We start from the raw sequence: 17,001 nt of genomic DNA, 5'->3' as shown, positions 1-17,001 counted from the left end.
TGGAGCCTAAGGCAGCTGCTGATTAACAGACTATGTTTCAACAAGAAAATATTGCACTGGATACTTTGATACTCACTCACCTTTGCCCTGCGGAGTAGTCGAACTACACTGATGCCTGTTGATGCCAGCTCTCTACTGGGCATGCTCTGAAGGTAAGCACATACGCAGACCTCACACAGATGCTGCAGTCGTTTCACTTGGTACATCTCGGCACAAACCAGCACAGCCATGGCCTGAAGCACACTGGCTGGACACACAAACACACAGCACTGTCTGATATGCTGCTTACTAGGGCAAAGAAAAAAAAAAATCAATACAGCATAGCATTGCAATATTTTGCATGGCAATAAAATATTGATATCCATTTTCTTCCGCTTATCCAATTCAGGGTTGCAGGGGGCTGGAGCTTATCCCATTTGCCTCAGGGTGAGAAATATCAATACATGGGCACCAAATATTGATATATTATTATATAAATTAAAATACTCTGAATAGTATGAACAAAAGGGCTCATCTTATGCACCACCATCCTGAGAAAACTTAGATCAGACTGGTTTAACTGAAAAACCATCCAACAAGGGACACACTTAGCTTGACAAAGCTACCTCCTAATTAAGAGCAAGGTAATGGCTCAGTCACTTAAAATTAGGACAGCGACCTAGCATCGACAAAATTGATTGTATTGAATTCACATACCAGCTGTAACTTGCAGTTACTAAATTGTTGTCGAGAGCCTGAGGGTGTTGCACACTCACAACTACTTTTGATCACAAGGTGATTTCTTGACAGGAAACAACCTTTCTGCAAACAGTCAGTCTGACTTGGAGTGACTGCAGTCACTCTCAGAGAGACTGTGGAAAGAGTGCAAATTTTTTCTGTGTCATTTATAAACAGAGACAGATTACCAACATGTTGCCATCAGTCTGAATAAGTTGTCATCATTGAGCACAACCCAACTCTTGTCTTAGCAGGCTGCGAGCTGGTTGTATTCTGGTTATCTTCTTATAGAACAGGAAGTCTGACGAGTGCAAATTTAATAGTTTAATGTGAATATCTGTCTGTATAGACAGCAAGAAATATGTGACATTTTTACAGTTAACTGCTGTATTATTAGAAACAGATTGCATGTATCAATCACAGGCTGATACCAGATTGATTGCAGACTGACTCAGTCTCATAGCAACATTTATGGCAGGTTTTAGTGGCAGTGTTTGTTTGCTTGGCAATCTCATTTTGCAGAAAAAAACTGAAGTGAGATAACTTTTAACTTTGAGGACAGATTTTGTAGCTGGAAACGGGTGAGAAGTCGCAATATGTTTTACTGCACTAATCAATAAATCATAAAATGTTAGGTATCACACTGATATATTGTCAAAATATAGTATTGTGGGGTGTCTGGTGATTCCCACCACTACTAGTTATTGTATACATTAAATACTGTGAAAGCATTATACGTATATTAAACCAATGTAAATCCGACTTTGTTCTAGATGTATGCAATAGCTGGACATATTCTCCCTGAAGCTGAAATGTTTTCTTATCCTTCCTGTTCCAAAAATCATTCAGGTAAAGCACCACAATGAGCTTAAATCAATCAAACACTGTCACAATAAAACCGATTTGGGTCTATTTTACACACAATTAGAATCTGAAGAGCAGATTTCTAACACATAAGTGCTATCAGTCCAAACCACTTCCAGCAGAATTTAAACTCAACATTATTTGACATAGTTTGGTTTGCATTTGCACAGCACAGACAGGAGTGATACGGTTGAATGCTCAGCTGCTCCCAAAACAGTAAAACTGCACACAGCTCAAAAATGATCACTCAGCTCTGCTGTTTCTATCATTTCTCTCAAAGCATTTTAGGATCTTTCATAAGACTGATTTCATTTTAAAGACCACACTTTTATTGTTTTAGTTCTACAGATGGATTTCATTCACATCCATGCAAATACTTGTTGCACATATAGATCTGATTTTTTTTAAATCAACTGTCATTCCAACTGTTTTTTTTTTTTACCTTTAATTATGAACACAGTGTAGAAACAGAGTAGACAAAGGATTGCATGTGAAAACTCCTCTGACATGAGTTTGTTCTCATTGTTTTGCAATGTGCAAATGTTAGCCAAGCACTGGCAAAGTGATTAAAAAAGCTTAGACCCATACAGTCGATGGATCGGACAATCTGAAACCTGTTCCCCTCCCTTTTTTGTTGAGCTCTTAGCACGTAAGCCACATTTCTGAGAAGTATGCGGCTGTCCTACCTGCCGAGCTGTACACAAGGTTGGCGACTAGCTGGATTAAAGAGTCAAATTATTTTAAGGGTCGGCCATAGGTGCACATGTAGAACCTCAAAATAATGAGAAAGTTGCTTTGTGACTGCTGCATGTATAAAGAGATGACTGCAAAAACCGGAGGGGGCTACAACAAAGAGAGTAATAAATAATCATAATGGGAAATTTTAAAGGCTAAATATCGACAAATAATTAAATGAAGCTCTTTAATCACAACCCAAGAATACAAACAAATGTGTATTAATTCAGAACTTGTTTAACATCCTTAAAACCCATTATATACTCGCTCCAGCTTGCCATTTTTGTATTGGTGCAACACAGACTGCACCACAGTGTACACATTTCATCATCAGATATTAACATCAAATCTCAGCCGGTTGTGAATTTAAATAAAGCTCCTTAGTCAAATCACTTAATGCTCAAATAAATAATTACCCATCGCTCTTTTTGTGCTGTCAAATTACATGCTTGCATGCAGCAAGCACGAAACAAGCGGTGTCGATCTTTTTCTGTAATGTCAAAATGTCAAATTAAATTACCCCTGATGCAAACAGATTCCCGCCGTTTATGTCAAACACCACCTTCAGCATCCTTCACTCACTCGTGAGCGCTGATCCTCCGCGTGCGTCCCTGACAGGACGCAGCTGAGCAGCAGCAAAACAAGAGGGTTTGTTCTATGTCACTGCACAATCACCCAAATGAACATTAACACAGCATCCCTCATATGTACAGTATACATTATTTAACACAGGGAAATACTCTGATGGTTCTTTACTTTTGATTTCACACCCTTCTTCTTTCTTTCTTTTTTTTGTTGTTGTTGCTGCTACTGGTGGAATTACCTTGATTTGACCTTGAGTGCCGAGCTCTTACATAACACTACAGCGACTGCAGCCTCTGAAGCAGTTTCATGTCTTTAATTTCCTGTTCCCATGACTCAACCTGGAGCTGTATCTCTGGAAAAAGCTTGCTTATCATACCCTGATCTAAGCTGGATCATAAGGACTGCTTGTTGAATTTTTTTCATCATTTCATTTATTTTTTTTAACCAAAAGATCTCACGCCACAGAATAATGGGATTGTGAGCTGCAGAGAGCTTGTTATTCAAAGCTGATTATTCTGAAGTTTTGCATTGTCTATTCAGCAGCTTTGTTATATAATGCTACAAAGGAGGGTGACAGTCAGTGTTGCAGTAAATCACTCTGCAACTATACATTAAAGTGATCATTTTTATACTTCTAGTCAATGAACGTAGCACATTATTCTTTCTCAATTTGTATTCATAAGGTCCAGATTAGATACAAGCTGCTTTAGAGACCCCAGCAAACACACTTATTCACAGCTGCACCGACTGATCTTTTAACATTAGGGGGCAGAAAAACTCATAAATAAAAAGAATAAAACACAAGTTACAAAATGTTTTAACTGACCCAGAAGCTGAGAGTTGCAAACATGGAGCAGAGCCAGCCTGAATATCACATAAATATGGTGACGAAGGCATTTTAGAATTTGAATAAAAATGTATGAGTGTTTATTCATATCTTATTCCAAAAGGTTTATATACAATCTGTCCAAACAAAAGAAGAAGAAGAAGCAGCAAAAAGTCCAATATTTAAGATAAAGTTTTTATTATGATAGGGAGTAAGTTCTAAAAATACTGCTTAATGCAGCATTGATGTTGTAGAAGTGCCTCCAGTGTGTTTTATTTCTATTCTTTCCTAAAGCTCACCACCGTCACCAGAGAGAATTACCAGCACTAATTACTTTGAAGACATAACACACAGCGTGTCACATAGCGACAGGAAAACAAAAACAAGACGTCTGGGGCCGTGATTTGGCACCATTAAAAGCAGTGATGCCAAGAGTTGATTTTGTCATCAGTAAATCTAATTTAATTTTAAGCTCAGCGCTGGTTTCAGAGCACCTCCTGAGAACAACACTGGCAGGATGTGGCAGTCACACAGATGGTTGATGGGACTTGTCATCTGCACTTTAGTTTTGGTTTGTGTTGAGCAAGCGGAGCCCAGAAGAGAAGCTGACATACCTCTCTCGAGTGTTTTATGACTGGTAACGCTGATTATTTCCATTTCCAGTTGTTGCTGGGCTGTTATCATTACACTGATCAGACTCGGGACTTTCATCTCTTTCAAAAATCAAGCAAATCTCTGTTCAGATCTATCATCCCCCGTTAAAAGGAAGCAATATCTAGGGCTAGTTTCCCATATTTAGCCACCTTAATCATTCACTGTGTACTGTGTACAACGAGACAGTGGTCATACCAGTACAGCTATGCCTGCTGCTGACTAAGTGAAGGAAACTCACCAGGACAGCAGGAGTCGGTGTAGAGGTACTCGAGGAAAGACAGGAAAGTGTCTGAGGAGACGCCGTGGATGGGCACCACTCGGCTACGAGCCTCTGCATACTTCCCGCTGAACATGGCGGCCATGACATCACAGCGGGCCACCAACACTGCCCGGTGGGCTGGCAGCACACTCCCTAAATCACACGTGTGGAAAATTAACATGTAAAGTTGAAGTTTCTATGAAGCCTTTCGGCAGCCACAGAGTGTGAAGTGTTTGTGAGTAACATGTTTCATCTTGATGCATCGGCATGAAAAACTTCAACAGCCGCCATGAACACAAGCTAACTTCAGTCAGACATTCCTGCTAATATAGCAGAAGTGTATAGTATAAACGTAATTTCGGCTTTTAATGAGTGTTCGGTCACAACTGCCCATTTAAATGAACAGGAAATTATTGTACAACCTCTCAATGACACAAGTCTCATCATCGAGTACCATTAACAAGACAGATTTTCTCCATGAAGTTTAGCGCACAGCTCAAGGGCACAAGGACAAGAAAAGCTGGCTGCAATTTTTATGAGATAAATATTGATTAGGAGAGGCTTTTTAGCATTATTTCTAAATTTCTCGATTTCATAGAGAAATGCTGAATGCAAAAGAGATTCTGCTGAGCTGAAACACGACCAGAATGAAAGAGAGCCCATTGCTGGGGCTATTTGATCTTATTTTGTCTCCAAATGGATGATCGGGCCAGGGACGGAGATCCTAATTCAATCACGGCAATAAAATATGACCTTCTTCTGCTGTATTACATGCATTTGTAAATGTGGGTGTGTCTAATAGGATCAACGTGAACTTACCTTGCACCATGAAGATGACATCAGAGTATAGAGGAGAATTGAAGAGGTTGACGAGAGTCTGGGGACCAAGCTGAGCTGCCCTCGCACTCGGTGTGTCCCTGGTGCCCTGCACACACACACAAACACGCAAACAGTGGAGAAGAAGACAGAAGAATCGGCCAGTGAGAGTTGAAATTCCTCTGCTGCACATCAGGTACTCGTTACCAGCACAATTGCCATTCTGTGCATCTATCCCACATCCCCTGTGGAATACTAATGGCGTCTCTGCCAGTCTTGCTTAGCAGTACCCAAACATGCTCGAACTGCAATGCCAAGAATGTCATGAGTGGAACTGGCTAACACAGAACACAGTGAGAAGCAGACGGCAGTCCAAACTGTCTGTTATCAACACGTTCATGTATTCTGTACTGCACAGCGGGTGAAACTGGTGGAATAAGAAAATCTGTCAATGCGTGTGTGTGTGTGTTTGTGCTTTTTGCAAAGTGTATGTGTACACATGGATTTCAGTCCACAGTAGAGTGCCTTCAAAGCATCCCATTTCCACTATGTGACCTTTCTCAGTCAACTGAAGCGCAAAGAACTCCATAATTTCACAGTGAGAGAGTGAGACAGAGAGCAAGATCAACACACACAGTTCAAGTTGGAGGCAGAAACAAAATCAAGAGGCTTAAAATTTCATAAATCAATCAAAGCTCATGGAAAAATTATGGGAAATTTATTTATACAGGTCTCACAGAGTCAGATTCCCCGGAGGTGCTGGAGATGATGCGATCAAATCATGACAAGACATTAGGCTATCTCATTGCGTTAAAGTGGCCCAGCCGTCTCGGTGTGTCAGCTCATCCCAGCACCGCCTCAGGTAGAAGAACTAGTTCTATCCAGATGGGTTGGTAGACTATGCGTGGTGCCAAAGGCTTGTCAGACACAGCCATGTCACATCTCTTTATCCCACTCTAAATATTAAAGCCTGCTGTTTTGTAGCATAGAGCCATGTCATGCTCTCTGAGCAGCTGCAATTACACATTACAGGCGTGACGCTGCAGTTTCTAAAATAATTTTAGTGTGCATGTGTTCTTGTGTTGTGCTTTTTGCTCCTTGGAGGGTATCTCTTGTTTACTTTCTGCTAATTCCCACGGTATCCGAGAGGTGATTACAGGCAGTAATTATGTAAATATTCTAATTATAGCAACATTATTACTGTGCTGTTTCCAAACAAGTCGCACTAATTAAGGCACTCTTAGTCTGCAAATGCAAAACACATGTTTATACATTCAAAGAGCAGATTTAACACATTAAAGTTATTTAACCTGTTTATTAAGGACAGACCAGTATCAGTGTCATACACACAGTCGAGCCTTAAACAAGATTTTTATTATTGCGAAATTTGTCCTCACCCTTTCTCTGCCGATGAGGGATCGTATTCGGTCTATAAGCTGAGCCACAGCGAGAGAATTCTTCAGCTTCTCATCCAGGGCCTCCTGGAGGTGGTCCCACTCCCACGCTCCTACAAAACATCCACAAACAACCCAATTCTATGGATCCACAATAGTTTACAGAAACACACAGGCAAACACTTTTCTAGCTGGCACTGTGCTCTGACCGCCCACATACCTTACACCAAACACTTGAGGCCTGTTTTTGTCAAAGTTGGCTTGTTCTAAAATTTTTCTGTTTATGTAATCTGTTGTCATTATGGGTGGGGAGCCCAGTCCAGATTCCACCCAGCAAACTCAGAAACAGTGAATAAAAAAGGCATTTGTAGAACAAATCGTAAATCTGCCTTCAAACTACCTGGTTACTAATTCATATTTTACTTTCATTTACGTCAGTGTACCTGGTGCCAGGAAGAGCTGGGCCTAGAGTCCACACAAGTCCAAAATGCCCTCAACTCACTTGGACTTCTGGGTAAAAAAAATTTGATTTGGGTATTTAAAGGTCACTGTGATCTCACAAAACACATTTTAGGCCATAATTCAACAATTAATGAAGGTCAATTAATATGGCAAAGATTTATACAAATGATTAATAGGAGAAAATTATGAAGTGATGACATTTCATATCAAAAGGTTAACACTGCAACACTTTTCTGACCTTTATTCAAGACATAAGTCTGGTACTGAAGGAGTGAATGTGACCATCTTTTACATTTTACTTTACATTTAGTCACATATTAAATTAGTGATCTGCCATCTTCTGTTTTCACAGGCTAAAAATTTGTTGAAGCATCCACATTTAACATTTTGTAGGTTCTTTGCAGCAAGTAAAGAACCTAGTGTTCAGAACTGTATTGTATAGCAATCGACCTTATTGAACAAATAAAAATACACCCAGCCACCCGTGGACCAAATAGCCTTTAACAACAGGTTCAATAGCCCATACTACCAGCATACTCCCCACAGACTACCCTGAGAAACAATCCAATCCAATAATACAAGTCCATGTACACTGGCTGGGAAAACTCCCACAGACCTTCAATTATCATTGAGAGGGTGAAGAGCTGATACAGTGAGCAATGAGCAAAACCTCATTGTTTCTCCTGGATCTGAGGTTCAACTTATCAGTGGATTCTCCTCGCCATTACTCCAGCACAGACTTCCTGAGAGGCCCAGGAGTGTGATCCCAAAATTTGGAGCATACTCTCCAGTTCCTTTTGTTAAAAAGGTGAGCCACCACTCCAGTCTGTTAATCAGACCTCAACACAATGCTGCAGCATATCAGAGTCTTGAGGACCACTAAAAGTCTTCTCTGCACATGCTATATAAGTCTGGTGAGACATAAATGTAAAAGCACACAATTGAAAGTTGTACCCTCTGTTTATATCACTCTGTCTTCCTGTATAGAAATATTGGCATAGTCCATACAAATCAGAAAAGGTACTAGACATGCTAAAAAAAAAAAAAATCAAAGCATTTTCAGATGTGGCTGGTATAGACAGCCTCAATGACTACAGACCTATAGCCCTCACGTCTGAGACACTATCCGTGTTTTAAACAGATAGTGTCTCAGCACATCAGAGACTGTCTACCCCCCCTGTTTGCTTACAGAGCAAATCGGTCCACAGAGGATGCCATCACCATCACACTCCACAGAGCGTTTAGCCATTTGAAGAACAGGAAGAGCTAAGTGAGGATGCTCTTCGTGAACCATTCGACACCATAATCCCAGACATCCTCACCCCCAAACTGGACCTTCAGATTCCCCCTGCAACCTGGATCAAAGATTTCCTCACCAACCAGCCTCAATCAGGCCTCACCAATCCCCACCTCCCCTCTCCCTACTGTACGCCCTGTACATCAACCCACCCAACAAACGTCGTAGTCATGTATGCTGCTGTCTCATCTCCATCAGAGATGAGACAGCATATAGCACAGTAACACATATGGTGGTAGAAAATAACCTGAAGCTGAATGTCCTTAAAACAAAAGAACTCATAATGGACTTCAGGAAGCACAGACAGGTCCACTCCCCTGTCATTATAAATGGAGAAGAGGTGGAATCTGTTTCTGCCTTCAGGTTTCTGGGCACCCACATATCCGCTGATCTCACCTGGATCCACAACACAAACGCCCCAGTAAAGAAGACCCAACAGTGGCTGCACTTCCTCCGTGTCCTGAGGAAGAATAACCTGGACAAGACGTTCCTGCTGGCCTTCTCCCGCTCCTCAGTGGAGAGCATCCTCTCCTACTGCTTGGGCGTTTATTACGCAGGGGCCACAACTGAGAACAGGAACGCTGCACAGAGGGTAATTAACACCTCCCCAAAAAACCCTCTGCTGCTTTCTACCACCTCTAGAGGCCATCGCCAGATCCTCCAGTCTCAGGAAAACCAGGCCCATCACAGGTGACCCCACGCACCCACAACCTGTTTGACCCGCTGCCCTCTGGTCGGTGCCTCAGGTCAATCGGGTCCCACACCTCCGGACTCACAAACAGCTCCTTCCGCTGTAAACAAACACTATTCCCCCACCCCTGCCCACCCACCTCACCAGTGTGAGCCATTGTCTGTGTAACCCTCATCACACTGGCCACTCATATACAGACTCTATACTCAGACCAAGTCCTTTTGCACTGCTTTAAAGCACTTTGCTCTCCAATGTGCGTCTTTCTATTGTTTTGTATATATTCTTCTTGATTTTATACATTTCTCCCATTTGTTATTTATTTCTGTAGTCTCATTATTTATATTTTATTCCTGCACATTTGGTGTGGAGCACTTATAATTCTGTTGTACATGTACAATGACAATAAGTGGCTATTCTATTCTATTCTAATATTACAGTTAAATCACAAGTGACAGAAGTAAAAGAGGAGCACAGCGGTGCAGTAGGTAGAACTGTCGCCTAATCACAAGAAGTTTTCTGATAAAAACCTGCTGGTGAGCTCAGGCCTGTCTAGGTATGATTGTGAGACTGTGTGGTTGTCCGTGTCTGTCGAGGCTATACCCTACCTCTCGCCAAAAGTCATTTGGCATAGGCTCAAGCCCCCATGATTCTGAGCTGGATAATTTGATACAAAAATGGATGGATATATAAGATACTAGTTTAATTTGTGAACCTGTTCTTCACATGCTGTACTGCACAATGTTCCTTTCAGGTAAATGCCAACATGAGCATGCTAACATGCTTAGTCTTCCATGTTGATGTTTAGAAGGTATCATTTACTACATTGGCTTGCAAAAGTATTCGGCCCCCTTGAACTTTCCCACATTTTGTCACATTACAGCCACAAACAGGAATCAGTTTTATTGGAAGTCCACATGAAAGACCAACACAAAGTGGTGTACACGTGAGAAGTGGAACGAAAATCATACATTATTCCAAACATTTTTTACAAATAAATAACTGCAAAGTGGGGTGTGCGTAATTATTCAGCCCCCTGAGTCAATACTTTGTAGAACCACCTTTTGCTGCAGTTACAGCTGCCAGTCTTTTAGGGTATGTCTCTACCAGCTTTGCACATCCAGAGACTGAAATCTTTGCCCATTCTTCTGTGCAAAACAGTTTCAGCTCAGTCAGATTAGATGGACAGCGTTTGCGAACAGCAGTTTTCAGATCTTGCCACAGATTCTGGATTGGATTTAGATCTGGACTTTGACTGGGCCATTCTAACACATGGATATGTTTTGTTTTAAACCATTCCCTTGTTGCCCTGGCTTTATGTTTAGGGTCGTTGTCCTGCTGGAAGGTGAACCTCCGCCCCAGTCTCAAGTCTTTTGCAGACTCCAAGAGGTTTTCTTCCAAGATTGCCCTGTATTTGGCTCCACCCATCTTCCCATCAACTCTGACCAGCTTCCCTGTCCCTGCTGAAGAGAAGCACCCCCAGAGCATGATGCTGCCACCACCATATTTGACAGTGGGGATGGTGTGTTCAGACTGATGTGCAGTGTTAGTTTTCCGCCACACATAGCGTTTTGCATTTTGGACAAAAAGTTCCATTCTGGTCTCATCTGACCAGAGCACCTTCTTCCACATGTTTGCGGTGTCCCCCACATGGCTTGTGGCAAACTGCAAACGGGACTTCTTATGGGTTTCTGTTAATAATGGCTTTCTTCTTGCCACTCTTCCATAAAGGCCAACTTTGTGCAGTGCACGACTAATAGCTGTCCTATGGACAGATTCCCCCACCTGAGCTGTAGATCTCTGCAGCTCGTCCAGAGTCACCATGGGCCTCTTGGCTGCATTTCTGATCAGCGCTCTCCTTGTTCGGTCTGTGAGTTTAGGTGGACGGCCTTGTCTTGGTAGGTTTACAGTGGTGCCAGACTCCTTCCATTTCTGAATGATTGCTTGAACAGTGCTCCGTGGGATGTTCAAGGCTTGGGAAATCTTTTTGTAGCCTAAGCCTGCTTTAAATTTCTCAATAACTTTATCCCTGACCTGTCTGGTGTGTTCTTTGGACTTCATGCTGTTGTTCCCAATATTCTCTTAGACAACCTCTGAGGCCGTCACAGAGCAGCTGTATTTGTACTGACATTAGATTACACACAGGTGCACTCTATTTAGTCATTAGCACTCATCAGGCAATGTCTATGGACAACTGACTGCACTCAGACCAAAGGGGGCTGAATAATTACGCACACCCCACTTTGCAGTTATTTATTTGTAAAAAAATGTTTGGAATCATGTATGATTTTCGTTCCACTTCTCATGTGTACACCACTTTGTATTGGTCTTTCACGTGGACTTCCAATAAAATTGATTCCTGTTTGTGGCTGTAATGTGACAAAATGTGGGAAAGTTCAAGGGGGCCGAATACTTTTGCAAGCCACTGTATCTTCGGTTTCCATGTGTGCATACTAAACAGGACTAAGCACAAAGTGCAGCTGTATCTGATGAGAATCTCATTTGTTTTTATGATAAACACATACTGGACATTTTGACTGGGTGATGCCTAACTTTCAATTAAAAGGAAAAGAAGCATTGACAGAAATGTTCAGTAGCTGTTGTGAAAATCTGTTGTGGGAGTAACAAGAAACACAAGAGATTGCCAAAGTCACACTGAGTCACCATGTGGAAAATTTGAATGTCTGCAAAAGAAATCATGACAATCCATTCAGCAGTTGCAGATATTTCACCCTGGACCTAAGAGGTCAACCAACCAACCAAACAAACACATAAATGCGCCAAAATATTCATAGCCACACCACTAATGCAGCTGAAAATGATCGCTCAACATTAAACAAGGGCGAGAACAGATTGTCAGGGTTTAATGCACAGAGGTTTCTATAAAACAGGATGTAAAATATAACGACCCAGTAATTATCAGCACTGATGAACGTGATAAACCTAAACATAAAAATGCACAAAACAGCAGAAAAACAAATAAAATTCTTCATGCTGCTTCCTCAGCTGAGACATCTGGAGAAAACAGCTGGATTTCATTGCAGTGTACTACAATCTTAAATTGTAGATGCTTTATAAACGCTGCACATTCCTGTAGCTTGATTGGGGTGGCACACTCTGTCTCACTGGGACATAAACAGGCTGTCGAGGAAAGAAGGGAGCTGGACTGGTCAGGATTTAGCTCATCATTAGTTCATAATGATGGTATTTGGCCTGATAGAGGGATTACCTCAACAAGCGGGGCCGGATAATGAAACTGTGTGGTGCAGACACCTCATACGCAGGCCGAGAGATTAGCTCAAGCGCTGTCGTGCTTTTACGTGATGCAACTGTGATGCACTTTTTGTCTATTCAAATAGACAAAAAGTGGACAGGCAAACAAGTTGGAGAAGAAATCATGTGTAAACAATTAAAAAACAACAATCACAAAGACATTTCCAAGAAGTTTCATTCCTGGCTCTTAAGTTTAACTTCAACTAAATTCGAATAACACAGCAGCAAGGTCAGCAAATCAAACTTCTAAGATAATTTGAGATAAGATGCCCTAAAAAACAACTGGTCCTGAATGTCCTCGAACACACACACACACACACACACACAGATCTGTGTCACAGACATGTACTAAACGTGTTAAACATGCACATACACACCACACCAACCAAGTGACAAATTCAATAGTACAGCAGCACAATACACAAGGAGACAGAGTCTCACAGTGTTAACATCACACAAGCAAAGTCATGGCCTCTGTGACTGTCCATTCACACTCATGTGACAAAAACCCCAAGTTTGGAATAACACCATGGGTGTGTGTGTTTACTGATACATGATATATTGTTATGCAAATTAGCTCTGGAAAGCCAAATAAAATAAGCAACTGCCAGTCGTTGAATCACAGTCAAAAAAAAATATCTATCCCATCTCTGGAAAGGCAAAGTACAGCTTGTTGTGGATTTACTGCAAATGAACAAATATTGGCTCGCTGAGCTCTGAATATTTCTGTGGGCAAAGAAGACGTTCATTCACATCTGATTAGCCAATTCAAGAAAATACACTAGCACACACTCGGTATATGAGGTCAGCTGCTTTAAACATACAGTGAGACCCACCATTTTGAAGGTTAACATTAGTCAATTTTTACACGAGACTTAACACCGTCTCCCTGCAGTCTTTTATGAAAACAGGGTATTCATAGTCCACTCAGCACACACACACATTCCTCCTGCTATTCTCTCCAAGCGCACCCCCCCCCACACACACACACTCACACACAAACTAACGGTAGTGCTCAGCTTTTTACCATCACATTATCTGCAGATGAGCAGGGTCTTACTTTCTTCTCCCCTCTCATTTTCCCCCTGGTCCCAGTTTTTCCACTCCACACTATCCCATCTTCCTCCTCTCTTACTCAAAAAATATCCACACAAACACACAAGGACTATGTACACATGAACACACACACACTGCCCTCCCCTTATTTCAACTGCTGGTTTTCTTATTCTTATTCAGACAGTCACTCAGAGAGAATCAGTCTAACTCTATAATCTTCTTCCCTCCTCTGCTTACCCTCCACCAGCCGCATACACTCTCAGCTTACGTGTTTGTGTGTCTACTTCTGCTGTTGATTTGTTTGTGTGTCAGAGCATCGACGCGACTCACATGCACGTTAACAGGCAGCCAGGAATCAGATGTTTGCACAGCTTTTTTTGCCATAAGGATTTGTGCACACCGTGCAGCCTGTGTTGAAGTGCCAGCTAGCAGGCACTGCGAGCTGACATGCAGCAGGCACAGCACCACAGACTCTAAGCTGTGGGAACGAGAAGATTTTTTTATTACATTGCTAAAGTTGAAGAAAATATTGCATGCCTGTTTTACTGGCTTCACACCCGACTCGAGAACACACTGGATGCAACTGCCTCAGTGTTTACAGTGCCTCAGATGTTTTGTGCTTGCATGCTTAGTCCGTGAGAACAACCTAATAGATGGCATTGGAAATTATACAAGACAGGTGCACTTTATCATTTCTTGATGTAAATATAAGCCCCCAGGAACAGGTGGCAGAGTCTGACTCTATCAGCTAATCACATTCACAATTACAATGATGTACCAGTGTGCCAACCTCTCCTGCTGTCATTCCATAATGTTTAATAGAAATACCCTACGAGAGAGACAAAAGACACACACATGTCCTGAGGGAGCCAAGGGAAGTGCAAACGTAGCTCCAGAAAGGAGTTCAAGATCACACTACTACAAAATGATTGATCTGGTCCTAGATTAAAATACTACAGTTGCTTACTATTAAGTACTTTCAACTTGACTGACTTCTGTTCCTCGGCGTAATGGAACATTGGACAAGGCCCAGCAGCAGGAAAACTGCCTTCTGCTGCCACAGGACCATTAATCATCACATCTAAATTATTAGAAAAAGAGTAACTGCTTTTAGGGAATAGATTTCCCTTCCTGTGAATGTCAGTCCAGCTATGTTTGCTCCAGTTGTAATGTACCTAATGTGTCTAAATTAGCAAAACAGGAAACATCAAGGATGTAGCACTGGCCTTGGCAACATAAAAAAATATCACTACAGGACTGCATTGATTAAATATGTCATAAATGTATACAATGGATCAAATATTAATAAGCCTGTAGTATTCAGTAAAAATAATAATTTCAATGTGCACTTTCCAGAAATCATGTAGCGCCATGGAAGTGAAATGACTGAGTTTTATCTGGATAAAGTACTTTGTTTAGACTCCAATGCTTGGAGACACTTTTTGTCTTTTCTGATTTCCAATTTCTGTTTGGCACTTTCTGTGCATGTGATCCTGCTGCCAGGGTGTCCGTTTGGGCAACTCGATGCTGGTGAAATCACAGGCCGCTAATCGGCTGAGATGAGAGGCTCGTCTGTGGTTTATCTGTTGTTTCCATTTAAGCTGGTCCAGCTTTTAACACAGAAATTATTTAGCAACACAAACTACACCACAGTATTTAGATTGCAGTCTGGTATAACTGTTCTTAATTACCAAAAAACTCTCATTTTATTCAGCCACACTAGCAGCATGGCTGGAGGAATGACACTATAGATCAGCTACCTACTTTACACCACAATAAAACGTCATGACGGTTAAAATCCATCAGATTATGGTGAGCTTCTATCTTTCACAAGCACAGGAAAAGCCAACCAAGAGATGAAGACTAAGAATCCTGCCAAGCAATGGTGCAATCAAACCAGGCTCCAACATTTGTTATTTTAAATTTACTGTCTGCAAACATCTCTCAAAATTATATCCATAGTTTATTGAACAGTCTCTGATGCATAAACTGCACAAATCTGCCACAAATCCTCATCCAGCAAATCTGCGAGAACAAAACTCCCTTCAGCTGCCCGCCCCTGGCCAGTCAGCCAGAAAAATTTGCCCCCTTAGTAATGCTAACAACATTTTCATCTTTGGCCTGTGTTCATAATGCCGTGTGAAACTGTAATATTTTCTTAGTCTGTTGCTTAGCACTAAATAGTACATGTCTGTATTTGAGCATCTGTACAGTTTAAGGATGCAGCTTGCCAACCAAGCTGACTAGTGTTAGATTATAACTTAATTCTCCAACCTCTCATCCAAATACGGTCATTTCTGGCACCAAAAAAAACAGCATGGCAGCTGCCAATACTCCAGCATAAATGCACACTCCAGAAACGAATGAGTGACATCATGATAGCTACGTCAGTCCTAATAATAATTGCTTTACTAGACTTGTTATCAGTGTTACTGCTTATAAATAGCTTTTCTAACTAATATAGGTGCCTGTACATTTACAGCAACACTAGTTTAATGCCCAATCACACATCCATCCATCTTCTTCACTAATTCAGGGTTGTGTGGGGTAATGAAGCCTTTCTAAGATGATCAGACTATAAATTAAAGGTAAGGAAAACAAAACAAAACAAAAAAACAAAACCCTCTTCCTGTCAACCATTTACCTTCATGCATTTTGCTTTTGTCTATATATTACTAATACGAGCAATGAGCAATGTACCCAAAGCGTACCCAGAACAGTTTCCTAGCAAAGAAGGGATTTTTCAGATTACAGAACCTTTAATCTGCAGTCTGCAGCTACGTCTGTGAGGCCTGTGAGTTTTCTGTCAGCTGGTACAACACATACAGTACAGGATATCACACCACTTCTCTTTCTGTTGGAAAAAGAGAGGTTTGTGATATAGCGTTTCATTTTCTTTGACCTTAGAAAACATCCATCAGCTAATTTGTCAAATTGTTCGATTTCATTCAGTCACACTAGGAATCAGGTGGATTTCCACATTCAGTACCTCGAGAGCTTACAAGTGGCTGTTAAATTGGATAAATGGACATGATGGCATTTTCTATAAAGATACATAACAGCAGATTTAGGATAACAGCAACAAATCTTTCTTTGGATGGAGGTTTTTACCTCTATAAATGAACATGAGAGTCTCCCACAAGCACATGCACAGCAGGGGGTCCTTCACCACCAAACGAGTGAGACGTCCCGTCAGGTGTCCATCTGATCTCGGCATGTCATCAATAATACTCCCATCCCAGGTGGAAAGCAGCGAGTGGGGACCTCCGTCACGCTCTCTGCAAACACACCGCGACTGTGGACGTTCCCTGTCCAACCAGAGATAGAAGAAAATGTTTCAGTTACAGAGAAGTTTGCCGAAATAGTTGGGCTTTC

At 41.5% G+C, this 17,001-nt stretch overlaps 1 protein-coding gene across 3 annotated transcripts in view; it reads right to left on the bottom strand.

The window, feature by feature from the left end:
• The window catches only part of rhobtb3 (Rho related BTB domain containing 3), a 31,591-nt gene that overhangs the window by 5,627 nt on the left and 8,963 nt on the right, over positions 1–17,001 (bottom strand). For 2 of the 3 annotated variants that reach the window (XM_040029121.1, XM_040029120.1), the window contains exons 7-11: positions 16,738–16,934; positions 6,854–6,963; positions 5,460–5,565; positions 4,620–4,793; positions 81–247 (exon numbers count right to left, since the gene is read on the bottom strand). In XM_040029121.1, coding sequence (XP_039885055.1) covers positions 81–247; positions 4,620–4,793; positions 5,460–5,565; positions 6,854–6,963; positions 16,738–16,934 — 754 coding nt within the window. Of the gene's footprint in view, positions 1–80; positions 248–4,619; positions 4,794–5,459; positions 5,566–6,853; positions 6,964–16,737; positions 16,935–17,001 lie in introns of those variants that run through there. The other variant, XM_040029122.1, reaches the window with a different exon arrangement.

The sequence above is a fragment of the Simochromis diagramma genome, unplaced genomic scaffold (assembly GCF_900408965.1).
Source record: "Simochromis diagramma unplaced genomic scaffold, fSimDia1.1 OVJJ01000483.1, whole genome shotgun sequence".
In the NCBI taxonomy this organism is placed as follows: Eukaryota; Metazoa; Chordata; class Actinopteri; order Cichliformes; family Cichlidae; genus Simochromis; species Simochromis diagramma.
This window is presented reverse-complemented; position numbering and strand designations above follow the sequence as displayed.